Consider the following 13,938-nt stretch of genomic DNA (forward strand, 5'->3'; position numbering starts at 1 on the left):
AAGGGACACTGCTTTGAAGAATTTCTGGACTTGGGCTCCTGGCACACATGTGTACCCCTCTCCACCACACGGATGGAATTTACATAGGGACCAGCACTCAAGCAAGAACCTTTTCTGCCAGAAGTATTAGTTGGAAGATGTGTACGAGTTCCCTCCTTACTGGTGTCCCTCAAGAGGGCAATCTTTCCTCGGTATCTTGAGCAGAACCAGTAGGGAGAGTTTTATTCAGGAGACTTAGGTAAATCTACACTGCCTGTCTGAAGAGGACATGAATTAAGAACTCTTTAGTTGCACCACAGCCTCCACGTGGAGTTACAGCGCAGTACGTTGGGACGCACTGCTATTCTCACCCCCATAGTCTGAACAGTAGACAAGCCCTTAGGAAACACTCACTCCTGTGTAGCCCTTGGCAGGAAATGTGTTCCCCAGCAAAGTCCTGCTGGACCCTGCCCAAATCCCACCTCTGCTGGAGTTCCTGACTCAGGAGATTTGTTCATGTTCTCTGCTTGTCCCTGTAAAACATGGTGGGCCTACTTGCTTGAATCAGCCACTGTTCTGGGGGTGGAAGTGATGCTACAAAGTCCTCTCCTTTCACTGGGCTTGCACTGAAGCTGGCAACGTGCAATGTGTGGGAGCTGAATCCTGGTCTCTGTTTCAGGGCTCTGGCCTTGGAGAGCTTTGTGCACTAGAGACAGCTAGGAGGGATTTAGATGCACTCTTGGGGATGTTATAAGGTGACATCAGAGAATAGAACTTCTACATGTCACAGGCCTTCCCCACAGTAATCAGCTCAACTGCAGGAGCTTTTTAAATCCAGAAGAATCTTCTGTTTTGGAAGATGGCAAAATAATGCAAGCCCCGCAGCATCTAGTGAGCTGTCAAAGCTTGAGGTGGGAAAAAGCACTGGGTTCTGGGGGGGAACAGACCAGCCCCGGGAGCACAGCAAGAGAACTAGGTAGGTAAAAGGCTGAAAGTAGAAGATAGAATGATTACACAATGGGTAGAGGGCTTTCGTCCGTACCAGAGGCAGCACAGAGAAAAGCCTCAATACTGCAATGCAGGTGGACAAGAGAAAATATGTCAGTGCATCAACTGCATGAAAAGTACCAACAGCTGGGCAGATCAGAAACATGGGTTGAAGCCTGAAGGCATCAATGATGCAGTCCGCCACTGTTGATTGCACAAGAGTTTCTTTCTTCACTTGGAATCTGACTCAGAAAAGAGGGGAAGGATGACGTGGAATTTGATAACACCACTAAGCTGAGCTGATCACTGCTGAAGCACTTGGTTCTCAAGAGCTCTTTCACCAGCTGCAGTTAGAAAGGACGTTAGCGTGAAATATCTGTACCACAACACTGCCCAGAGGCAAGAGTCAGGATCAGAACCCTCTGTAATAGGCACTGTATAAAACACATGGAGAGAGCCCTACCCAGAGGAATTGACAAACTCAGGACAAGTGGCATATGAAGGAGTGAGCTTGGGGAGGAGAGGGATACAGTTTTGATAGATATTTGAAATTTTTGTTATGATAAAGTTGAATTTAGGATGTACGGAACAGCCCATGACACTGATTGACCTGTGCATAAGACATGTCTATATAGGTGCCTTGACAGCTCAGAGCTTTCACGGGGGCTCCCATTTGGTCACCTCCGCCGGATTGATCACTGCCCGCTGATCTGGCAGGTAGTGTAGACAAGTCCTCAGTCTAGGTCACTCTGAACCCTATCCCTACCCTTAGTTATTGCCAACCTTGGCCTGCAGGCGGGGCCATTCTCAGATCCTGCAATGGGCTGAGCCAGTGGGAAGAAAACACTTTTGTGAAAGGTTTTAATAGCTGCTCTGAGGTAACTAATCAGAAGTCTGGGATTTTACTGATGTCCTGGCAGATGGATTAGTGGAAAGATTGCAGGTGGTGAAGAGGCCAAAGGTGCAAATTAAATGCAATTAATTCACATGCATACAGTATAAATATGTATTGAGACACATATGCGCAGACCCTGTCAAAGACCCCATCTATGCTAGGGAAATACTGTGTCTATGAGGCTTTCTGTAATAGTGTGGAAATGGTTTCTCCTGGCTACACTAGCAACTAAAACAGATTTCAAGACCAGTCATGGAGAAACCATTACTACCACCGTGGACAAGGGGTCATTTTCAGTGTATACTGGGCCACACTGAAGTATATTTTTCTTCCAAAAACACCTCTGTTGTGGTTTAGGGCTTACCTGGCAAGTGATCCCGTCTCTCAACACCAGAAATGATAGCAAGGCCTCTCTTCACCCCTGGAATTCAGGGGGGCACTGACATCAATGTAGGAGTCCTTGAAAGGCCATATTTTAATTCCCAGTAGATAGCACAGATTGCTCTTTACCCACCCCGTGGTGCAGGGGCAATTCTCCCCACTCTCAGGAGGAGACGTGATAGTCCCATTGAGAAGTGGCCCTTGACACTTATCTGATAGGTGATAATAGTTACCTTCCAAGGGGATTCGCACAATGAAACGCTCACAGTGGGAAGGAAAAATTGTCTACATGAGCACGTTCCACACACGCTGTCACTGTTACACCACTGCCAGCACAGCTCCACCATGGGTGGTAGCAGGAAGCACACTAATGTAGCCAAGCACCGGTGTTTTTACCCTTGTGTTTACTAGCCTGGCTCTGAGCAGATCTTGACAAAAAAGGTGTTAAAAAGTTGGTGCCCTGTGTATGCTAACATGGCCACTATTGCTACAACTAGTGGTGCAGCACAGGCCGTGCAACACGGGCAGCGGCGGTGGGGGTGGGACTGAGAAAAATGTTGGTGGGGACAAGGCCTAGGTGATGTGAAAAGTCTACTGAAATATTATTTGCATTATGGGACTGGTCACAATTGGGGCCCCGTCACAACAGGTACTGTACTGACAGATGGGGTATACCTAGACTATAGTTTTAACTCATTGGCCAACATGTTTATAGTGTGAGCCTTCCCCTGACTTTTGCTCCAGGACAGAAAATGGATGGGTGTCCTAGAACGAACACTGCTGGAGTTTCCAGACCAGCATGTGCAAACATGTTAGCAAATAAACATGACTTAGCTATCAAGTAACTTGAGTTAAAAATGTCAAGGCCTGACAAACCCATAGCAAGAGAAATGTTCTTCCCCAAAGAGCTTGTAATCTAAGCAGAGAAGACAAACGGTGGGAAAGGAAACAAAGGCTTGGATGTCCCCAAACAGCAAGTCAGTGGAAGGGTCAGATAGAGCACTCAGGTCTGCTGATGGATGCCCAGTCCAGGATCACTGGACCACACTACTGGGACTTACTCCCGAAGGTTCCACTGCCCATGTCTTTTCTGAAGGTCAGCAACCACCTCTTTGTTATGCATGTAGACCCACATGTACATTAGGCGAAGCATCACATGTGATCACAAATGCCACCTATAGATCTGCTGCTCCAAAAACATAGCTCTGAGAAAAGATTGTGTCTCAAAAGCCTCAAAGCCACATTGTCCCATGGTACACAGAAGAAAGAAATGCCATTCAACTTTATGCCCTGTTTAAATGTTATTTTATTAAATATTTTCAGTTCAAGGTTTCATTGTAACAAAGCTATGAAGGTTCTACCAACATTCAGACCAAACAAACACTAGCTAACTTTGTTTTAATTATTTCTATATCATGCAAAAATTCTGCATCAAACGCCTTCCATTTCCTGTTTAAAATGTGATATTTATAATATATATTATATAGATGCTTATATTAGCCCCGTAAGAGAACATTAAGAATGCTAAAGGTGTACAGCTATGTCTGATAATGGCCATACCAAGCTAAGGTTCTCATTATCTTAAAAGAATAAACAGAGAGCTTGTCTCCAAGACTGTGCAAAACCAAAACAACCCAACCATTTAAGTTTTCTCTGAAAGATGCAGTTACTAAATACAGAGGGTCTTTTTTAATCATTAATAATCAATAGGTAAAGAGACAAGGAAAGATCAGACCCGAAGGCGGCATGCATAACTTTTTGTATTTCTCTTTTTAAAACTGCATAATTGTAATGTCCTGTTTGCTCTCTGCGTGGCTTTTTTTTTTTTTTAAATCTGAATAAAATATCAAAGCTTTTCCCCTCCGCCTGACTCACTAGCTTAGTGCCCTCCTAAAAATGTTCTGAAATTATGAGAGACAGTGTTCACCCCCTCCTGTCTCAGTCCCCACACCACACCCACACATGCAGTTGGGATGGTGGAGGAAGGAAGAAAACTATTTGTCCAGACAAACCCTGGGAAGTATGAATGGTCTTTTCCTGCTTCATGGATTAGCTGCTCTTATCATGGTGTGGGATTGACTTCAGTGTCTTCCTTTAAAGGGGAGTAGAGGGATTTCCAGAGCAAGGCAGTAACTCCACTCAGTGCTATAGTTTACGGGTCCTTCCCATCATTCCACTGAAAAAGGATCAAGATAGAATTTAGCCCTCCTTTTCCCTTAGAATCCATTACAACGTTGCCTTCCTTTTAATATACTGACTAATCTGTCCCTCAGGAGTGTAGGGATAACAAACTGTAAAGCCCCAGGACCAAATTTAGTGATTTGTAGTTGGAGGCACTTCAGCTAAAAGCTCATCCAAATATCCCACAATAATGACCAAGTCCCTGCCTCCCTCTTGATCAGGACACAGAAATCAGGGGGCCTCTCAGTGCTAAGAGAGCCTACTAAAAAGGCCTTTTGCTTCTCTGGGCCAGGATTAATTCATGACAAGTCACAAAATAATTCAACATTCCTCTTCTAGAAAATAAAGGAAATAGACAGCATTCCCCAACAAAGGAAGGAAGATGAATTTGCCCAAAGGACAAGCATCAGAAGGTCTGTAGTAACTACCTTTCCCCTCTGTATCATGAGGCCTGAAGCCCTCTGTCTAGTTTGCTGAGATTCTGAGCAGATTGTTTTATGAATTACATCATCACCATGAAAAAACAGAAAAGCTAGCCAAAAGAACACCAGGACACATGACACTTACAAAACAGATGGGGGGAGGGGAGGGGAGAAGCACCTGCCCTGGGTTGCTGGCTCCCTCTGCTATTTTACCAGAGAACAAACAAACAAACAAAAAATATATCAAACTGGAACCCAGTGAGCCCCTTAATTCTATGGGTGCATATATTTCAGTATCAAACACAAGCTAATGATGCATCATATAGAGGTGGATGCGTGAGTCTTCATAAAAGAACATAACACTAGTTTTCTCATCTGCTTCCTAAGGAACATGTGTTCTGCAGCACTGCGGATCCCAGCTACGCTACAAGAAAAAAAAAAGCAATAAAAGAAATCCCATACACGTACCCTCTTCCTCTAAAAACCTTTGCTCTTAACGCTTCTTTTGTTAGCTGGCTGCAAACCTTCGTGTTTGGCCAGGGAGTGGCCACTTCTAAAACCAGGATCTCTCAAGAGCAAGCTCCTATTTATATTTTTATTTAAACCATTTTTTATAGTCCCCTTTTCCAGCCTTGGTTTTACTCGACATCCCGTTTCGTTTTTAGGAAGTCTGTGGGCTCCGGCGACTGAGCAGCCAGCTTTCTGCAGCATCCGCACCATGCTGAAGACTTAAGAAGAAACTTGGGCTGAAGTCAGTCCGCTGGGCAGTGGGAAGTGGAGAAGTGTCATTCCTTCACCTTTCCCTCCCACTCTTCATTCAGGCCCCTCCAGTGTCTCCTCGCCACCTCTCACGGATTAAAGTCACAGCACAGCCTGAATGCAATGTTAGCTTCCACCTTGCCTTTGTGGAGCAGAGTTCAGCAATCCGCTGCTCAAGCTGCCACCTCCTCCTCGCGCTCTCTCGCCTTCCCTTTTGCTTTCCCCCTCACTCGGTTTCTGAAAGATGCTCCAGTTGATGCCATTTCGTCAGCCCTGGGGGAGGGGGTGTTGGACAGTCTGTCATTTATTTATCATTATTCCGGTTTATTTTATTTTTTAATACAAACAACATGTCTCTCTTAGATTTAAAAAACACCTTCGTACAGCAGAAACAGACACGATGGATCCATGGAAAACAACAGAAAGGCGGCAGCGCCCGGAGCATCAGATGCATGCAGGGTTTCGTGCATTTGGCTGCTGCCGGTTTGTAATTTGTAATTTTTTTTAAACGTCAAAACGGACATGACCGTCGCTGTCACTCAGGCACTCCAGAGCTGCTTGCTAAGAAGATATTGCCCTCCAGCTGAGTATCTCCAAAAGCTGCTGCAACCAGGAGGTGGCAATGTCCACCCAGAAAGGAGAGAAAAGAATGGGGTGGGAGAAGGAAGGGAAATAAAGCCAAAAGTTAGCTGCACAATTTATATAGAAACTCTCCCACAGCATACCAGGCAGGGAGAAAACACTACAAGTGATCCAAGAGAAAGGAACACCTCACCACACACAGTGCGCACCAGAGCTGGGCTGGGAAGGTGCACCCCTGCCACACACCAGGACGGGACCCTTCCTTCCCACCCACCCCCTGTACTCCAGGCTGGGAGGACGAATCTCCACTGGTACGTTGAGAAGGGACACCGCTATTGCAGTTGCTGCTTTGCTATGAGGTTGTTATAGCAGAGGGAAACTCTCCTCACACGGTGCTTTAGAGGAGGGGAAGATGAATCCCAGCACTCCAGCGACAGGGGACAGCGTGGAAGGAATTGTCTGACTGGACCAGACCAAACCTGGGGTCCAAAGCCCAGCCCCAGACGCTTCAGAGGAGGGTGTGAGACACCTCAAAGTGCATGGTTATGGAATGACCTGCCCGTAGGAACAGTTGCTTCCTCACCCTGAGTTACAGGTCAGCTCCTGCCCTGGTGGAGGTTGGTTTATAACCCTGCATATTGTTTTGTTTTCTTTTTAATCTTGTCCCATGTAACTCTGGATGTTCCCCCCATCTGTATAAACCACCTGTCTCTTTCTGGGTCCTGCTAAGCTGCTGGCCTCAATGATGTCTTGTACAATCAATTCTAAAGTCTGTGTGTTGTGCTAAAAAAATGATTTCCATTCAGCAGTTCTAAATGTGCTGCTTTTTATTCTTGTATCATGGAAAGGTAACTAGGACTATCTGATTTACCTCCTCTCTACTACTCCCCACCTTGGATACCTTTATCACGTCCTCTCTGACTCCTCTCCGCTCTATGGTAACAGTCCAGTTCTTCTCTGCCTCTCTTTACATGGAGGTTCTCATATGTCTAAATTATGCTCATCACTGGACTCTCTGTAATTCTGCTATATCCGGTCGAAAGTGGAGTGACCAGAACTGAACTCAGTATTCCAGGAGAGAGTGAACCACTGATGTATATTATGGTATTATAGTATTTTTAGTATTGTCCTCCATCCCATTCCTTCTCCATCTTAATACCTCAGTGTGTTTTGACCATTGCTCCATATGGAGCATGTTTGCAGACAGCTGTCTACAATTCCGCAGCCTTTATCCTGGGGGGTTACAGTAAATGTAAAGCCCAGCAATGGGCACAAACAGTTTATACTGGTTCATAATTTGTTTCAATATTGTTTCAGCCAGCGTGACCTGTTACCAAAGGGAGAGTCCCAGGGCTATCCTTTCCAGGAGCACCTTTTCCAAATATAGCTATACCATTTGCTACCCTCCAGCCCAGCAGCTGATTTTAGTGAGAAATAACCCAGCCTCCACATTTACTCCTAAGGGAATTCTCCAAATATGGAGGCTCCAGCATGGCAGTGGGGAGCACAGGCTACTGGCTGCACAGAGGAGGGCGGTCACCCTGCAATCCTCCCCCACACTTCTCCTCCAGGACACAGACCTCTGGGGCAGGCCCAACCCTTGCGCTGTGTCAGGGTTGGGTGCAGCCTCGCAACCGAGTCTGTGTTCAGGGAATGGGGGGAGGGCTGCAGGGTGATCTTCCACCTCTGTGTAGCCAGTGGCCTGAGCTCCCACTGCCACGGTGGAGCCTCCACATTTATTGACAAATAAAATTTGCAGAACTTTAAAATATTTGGCACAGAATTTTTAATATTCTGGTTCAGAATTCCCTCAGGAGTAGCAGGTGAAGCATTTCACCAGGGTTAGCAGCATTGCGCCAGGAACACCAGGTGTAGGCAGGCAGGCTGGCTCAGTCCAGCAGGATCCAAGTGTGGAGGGATACAGGTGTGGGGTGAGGGGTCTCTGTGTAGGACAATCTGGGTGCATGTCGCTCAGTGCATGTGGGGGTCCGGGTGAGGGGGAGCATCGGGATGCACAGGGGCTCATGGGGGTGGGGGTGCTCTGGATCTGGGTCTGGATGGCTCAGTGAGGGGGTCTGGGTGCTTGGTGGGGTGGGGGTCTGGGTGCAGCTGGGTGGGAGTCCAGGTGTGGAGGGTCAATGGGGTAGTCCAGGTGCATAGAGGGTGGGGCTCGTCATGGTGGGGGTTTGAGTGCAGAAGTCTCAGTGGGGGGGTGTCTCTGGATGCAGGGGGTGAGACTTGGTGGGGTCAGGGTATGGGGAGGGGGTCTAGATTCATGGGGGTTGGGTGGACAGGGGGTGGGTCTGACCTGCCCCAGCCCAAGTGTCCCCAGCCCCACCTCCCCTCCCCTTGCAATGATTTACCTCTCCATCGACTGCTCCAGGCACCTGAAACGACATGCCTGCACTGCTGGGGAGGGGGCATGTGATCACTCTTGCAGCTTCCCTTTGCTTCTCCGTCAGAAAGTCATTTTTCCGCAGGGAAGCAAATAAATCTGCATGGGACAGGAATTCTGTGTGCGCATAGTGGCGCATAATTCCCCCAGGAGTACTCCGTCAGAATTCTTGGGTGCAACCCTCTGGGAATGGTGACCTGTTGCTCCTTAATTTATCCAGTTTGTTCCAGCACCTTCTCTTTTGACACCTCAGTCTCTGACAGCTCCTCATCTGTGTTACCAGAAAAGAGTAGGTGCAGGACAGGGCTCATGCCCTGTGGTGAAAACTGATGCAAAGAAATCATTCTGCTTCTCTGCAATATCCTTATCCTCCTCATTTTCTCCCTGGTAATCCAGTGGATCCACCAATGCTCCTACAGGCTACCCATCTCTGATATACTGAAATTGTTATTACTTTTGTATATTTGCCTACTTGTTCTTCAAATTTAATCTTAGCCCTCCCAGTTCCCATCAGACATACTGCTTGGCATAATTTATGGTCCCTTACATTGTCTTCATTACAGCTGAACTGTTCTAGAACACACTGGAGAAGAAGCTATTCTTGATTTAGGCCTGGTCTACAATAGGAAATTAGTTTGGTGTAACTGTGTTGCTCAGGGGTGTGAAAAATCCACACCTCTGAGTGATGCAGTTAAACCAACCTAACCCCCAGTGTAGACAGTGCTAAGTCGACAGGAGAATTCTCCCATCGACCTAGCTACTGCTCTCAGGGAAGTGGGGTACCTACACCAAGAGGAGAGCCCCTCCCGTCGGCACAGGTAGCTGAAGCAGTGCAGCTGTGCCACTGTAGCATTTTAAGTGTACACAAGTCCTTAGTCCTAAACAATACACCGGACTACATTCAAGACATCACTGTAGTTGAGCCACTTAGTAACAGTGACGGCAGTATAATGAAGTTCAACATCCTCTGGGAAGAAGTCACAGAGAACCTCACCCAGTGATACTCAATTTAGAAAAAGGCATTTTAAAAAAAGGGAGGAATCTAGGCAAAAAGGTTCTGACGTTAGGAAACTTAAATTCTTGGACTCAACATGACAGCTACATAGGCACACATAAGAACGGATGCATAAGGCATGCACACATCTCAACACAAGAGAAAGCAAGAAGATAAGTAAACCAGCAAGGCTAAATAATAAGCTTCAAGAGGTTATCTGAGCCAAACTGGTATTCTTCAGAACCAGCTGTTCCAAGAAGCAATTGTTTGACAGTGTCAACAAATTGATTAGTCAGACTTAGCTCCATTGTGATGTTTGGCCATTTTGTATGTGGCTAGTTCAAGTTGCACAATACTACCATTTCATTAGCTTTATTTGCCTTTGATCTCTGTCTCAGTACATTCAAAATCCTTTTGCTGTTTAGAAAGCCAGTATTAACACTCTTAATATATTTGTATTCTTATGGCTTGGGATTTGTATCCCAATATATTGTAGTCTATGGTCCTCTCTACTTTGACACTGCCTCATTAAAACCCTAGGGAATTGTTAAGCTCTGGAACAACTTCCCCAGCTACCTCTCCAACCTCATCTGTCCTTCCCTGTATTGTTTATATCCAGGTATTAGAGTACCCCACTGACTTAGCATTGCCTCATGCTCCTGGAGCACCTGTCACCTCAAGCTCTCTTGCACTGCCAGGCAGTCTCATTCACATGTTTGCTTTTATGCTCTTCACTGCTATGCAGACGTTTATAGTTTGCATGTGGGGCTGAATACCTATTTGTATTCAACATCTCAGTCTAACTCCCTGTTACTTTCCTGCAATTTTACCTCTGGGATCTCAACCTGTTCAGCTGTAATTTCTGTCTGCTCTTTCCCTGGTTCCTTGCCTTTGTGTGACAGACACTGTTAGAAAAGATCCGTGTTTGACCTACTTGCTCTTCGGGCAACTCTCCCCATGTTCCTACCTTAAATAATCTCCCAAAACCTCATTACATTTTCTGCCTAGCAATGGGACCCGCCTGCACCCCAGAACCAGAGAGGCAGAGCCCAGCACACTACAGCCACGAACCCAACCCCGCCCCAGCCCCAGAGCCAGGCATATGCCTTCCCTCCGCAGTCCAAGGCCAGAGTGCATAACCTGACCCAAGTGCCCCAGGTTAGTGCCTGGCGGCCCTGGGAAGGCTGGCCCAGCAGTAGTGTATCCCTTGGAGGCGGCTGTAGCACTCTGAAATCCTTGGTAAGGGGCTATACCTGCAAAGTGAGACTCCCATCTGCCAACAGAGCGAGATCATCACCTCCTTATGGCGCACGCTCAGGGAAAGGAACACCTGAGGTGGAGAGAGGGCTGAGAGAAATGTTTCACTATCTTAGCTCCACTCTGCCCGCAGTCAGTTAGTAAACGAGCATCCCTCAGAGCCTGGTTAATGGCCTCTCAACACTCTGGCCTTCCGATACTTCATTGCCACGTACAGCCGCCATGGCCCCGTGGTAAGTCATCTGCCCTCCCCGCTGGAGCGTACCTGTGTTCGATCCTCACTGGAGCGGAGCGGCAGGGGCCCCAGAGCAGTGATAGTGGACGTTCAGCCACTTGCCATCGCGACGGTGCCAGACGCGGGTCTCTTCAGACTGCGTGGTGCGGGGCCGGCCCTGGCCATCGATGTATTGAGTCAGGCGGATGTAGGCAATGCAGGCTGCGTCTTCGCCGATGACATGGACATGGGGGTTCAGGATGGTGGTATGGATTGGCTTGCTGTTCTTGGACAGTACTGGGGTGACACACAAAACCATCAGCTTCAAGGCCTTGCACACTGCTACATCTACTGTCCCCGTTTCCTTCTCCTCCCACCTGCATCCTAGGTCGCAGCATCTCCTGCTCCCAACACTCCCGAGGCACAACCCAGCCACCTCTCTTCCTCCCCGAATTCAACCCCCTCATCCCTAGTTTCCTGACCCTTCAGCTCCCATTTGCTCTGCACAGAACACGTTCCACACTCCAGGCATCAGTGTTGCCAGCGCCTCAATTACAGGGCCATTCTCATTCTCAGATGTTACCTGCAGCACAGCTGTGAACGAGGGCCTTCAAGGCTAGCCAGGACCTCCCTGGGCACCAGCAGGCCTCAGTGAGTGACAGGCACTCCAGGGCTGCCATGCAGACAACGAGAAAGAAGTGACCAGGCCCCCTTCACCTCACAAGCCAAGGATCAGTGTGTGCTAAGGGGGCCCTTTCCCCAAGATCAGCCACATGCAGCAGCTCAGGATAGCAGCTCACTTCCCTCGCCCCACACTGTAGTGACTCCTGGGGATGGAGGTGGGACAGGAAACCACAGGGGTGTTATTTAAAGGAAGGACAAACCCACACAAGGGCATTTGCTGGGTTTGCCTTCCCAGCCACACGGACAAGGTGTCCCCCCTCTTACCCAGTTACCAAAGGGTTCACCAAGGTTTGGGATCTGAACCAGGCGTGTGGGACCTCAACTTGGAGAAATTCTGAGAGAAGTACACTGCAAAGAGCTACGTCCTGGCATGTGTGACAGGGAGAACCCTCTCACACCTATGACTGGGCAGGGTTCTCCAGCTGAGCTGGGTTAGCATCTCTTTCCCCTTTTACACTGACTGGAAACCCAGTGTCTTGGTCCCTTTGAACCACCGGTTCCCACTCGGACAATGTACTTTGTGCCAGACTAGCCCCTCTCAGGGCGAAGAGAAACTAGGGAAACAGAAACCTCAGTGAGGGAGGACAGAAAGTGCTGGATCTTAATAACCCTTCACAGTTCACCCACATTAAACCCTGGTGTCCATGGACAGTCTAAGAGAACTGCAGCCATTTCCCAAGATAGGGCAGAGAGGTGTGGAGGAGGGGGCTGCTGGCATTGCTGGAATCTACCCACTCACAGTTCTCAAAGTAAAACTTATGGAAGTCCATCCCCTCGACTAGGTTCCCCAGTGCTTCGGGTTCAAACGAGGTCAGGCCTGGGTCACAGATCTTCCTGCAAAGAAAAAGGAATATTCTTGCCCTAGGGATTTTACCCCTTTATCAACCTCTCAGAGCTGTTGCCCTTTCTCGGACTAGCCCCAAAGTCCAGGGGCTATTTTGTGCCATATTGCTAGCTCCTTGTGCTTATTCAGACACGCCACTCGCCTGGGACTGAGACCCATGTTGACTACCCAGAGCTGGTGTGTTTCCTTCTGTTCTGTGGTCCAGTCAAGCATCCAAGCATGTATCACACACAGTTTGTCCCTTAATCCTATCTCCTTCCATCCCCTACCAATCATCCCCATCTCCCTCCGCTCCTGCATCACAGGGTTTCCAGATGTGCTCCTCTGACGGTAACCCTTTCTGCTGCCTGGAATCTGCCTTATTCCTGGTACCAAGTGTTCATTTAAAGAGCCCCCTTGGCTCTAACCCCCCAGCTGCAGTTGTCAGAGAGTGAAGTATAACCCTCTCCACCCTGTTGCCTGGACGGCTCCCCACTGCGCTGGACAACCTGTGTGACTTGCTCGTGGGCAGGGGCCATGCTGCCTCTCGCCCACAGGCTGGCATGTAGAAACTGAATGCCCAGTGACACTGTACTTACGTGTATGCCTCAAAGTCTCCATTGTTGATGGCTTCAATCAGCTGCTCTGTTATCTTAATGATCTCTTGTTTGCGCACTGTGGGCGAGAAGTAAAGGCAATTTAACTATGCATCTGTCTTGACTGGGAGGAAGTGAGACAATCAAGCACCTCCTACTGGACAATTTGCAGCACGCCATTGACCTGGATCTCACAGGAGGTGCTCCTTGCACTCCAGAGATGCGTGGTAATGGCAGCCATCTACGTGGTCAGTGGTATGAAAGGGAAATGGTGACCCCAGGATGCAGGGAGAAGGGGAATAAAGACATTGTCTCATACTCATTTTCTTCTCCAAACCAGGCCTGTCCCAGGAGCCTCATCATCCCCTGACAGCCCGGGCTGCTTCCAGGGACTGCAAGGAAGGGCTCCTGGTCACTGAACAGGCCAACACAAAGGAAAACGTAAAACCTGGTACCAGCTGTCGGAAGGGAAGCCCCCCGCCCACAACATCCTCGTATAGGAGCTGCCACAAGATCAAGCCGGCCAAAAAAAATCCCTCAGCAATTTACCTATGACCATCACCAACACTCCCCAGATGGCGAGTGCTGCAAACATGCCATCGGGACACACGCAGGGACAGATTCCACAAGCTAGTGAGGCAGCTAAAGCAGAACAGATTGCTGGCTCTACGGGGCTGGGCATCATCCCCCCACAGTAGCCCATGCTTTGCACACAGCTCCCTGTAACTGGCTTCGGGGAACTCAGCACTCAACTAGCACTGCCACTTCAGCTAGTTTTGCTCAGCTGAC

At 48.3% G+C, this 13,938-nt stretch overlaps 1 protein-coding gene across 50 annotated transcripts in view; it reads right to left on the minus strand.

Annotated features, from left to right (window-relative positions):
- Positions 1 to 3,530: 3,530 nt before the first annotated feature.
- The window catches only part of CAMK2G (calcium/calmodulin dependent protein kinase II gamma), a 164,769-nt gene continuing 154,361 nt past the window's right edge, over positions 3,531 to 13,938 (minus strand). For 36 of the 50 annotated variants that reach the window (XM_042850156.2, XM_008171395.4, XM_042850177.2 and 33 more), the window contains 4 exons: positions 13,153 to 13,228; positions 12,470 to 12,564; positions 11,098 to 11,343; positions 3,531 to 6,207 (listed from right to left, as the gene is read on the minus strand). In XM_042850156.2, coding sequence (XP_042706090.1) covers positions 11,111 to 11,343; positions 12,470 to 12,564; positions 13,153 to 13,228 — 404 coding nt within the window. In that variant the 3' untranslated portion in view covers positions 3,531 to 6,207; positions 11,098 to 11,110. The remainder of the gene's footprint in view (positions 6,208 to 11,097; positions 11,344 to 12,469; positions 12,565 to 13,152; positions 13,229 to 13,938) is intronic. The other 14 variants (XM_065551541.1, XM_065551544.1, XM_065551533.1 and 11 more) reach the window with 2 other exon arrangements.

The sequence above is a fragment of the Chrysemys picta genome, chromosome 7 (assembly GCF_011386835.1).
Source record: "Chrysemys picta bellii isolate R12L10 chromosome 7, ASM1138683v2, whole genome shotgun sequence".
Classification (NCBI taxonomy): domain Eukaryota; kingdom Metazoa; phylum Chordata; order Testudines; family Emydidae; genus Chrysemys; species Chrysemys picta.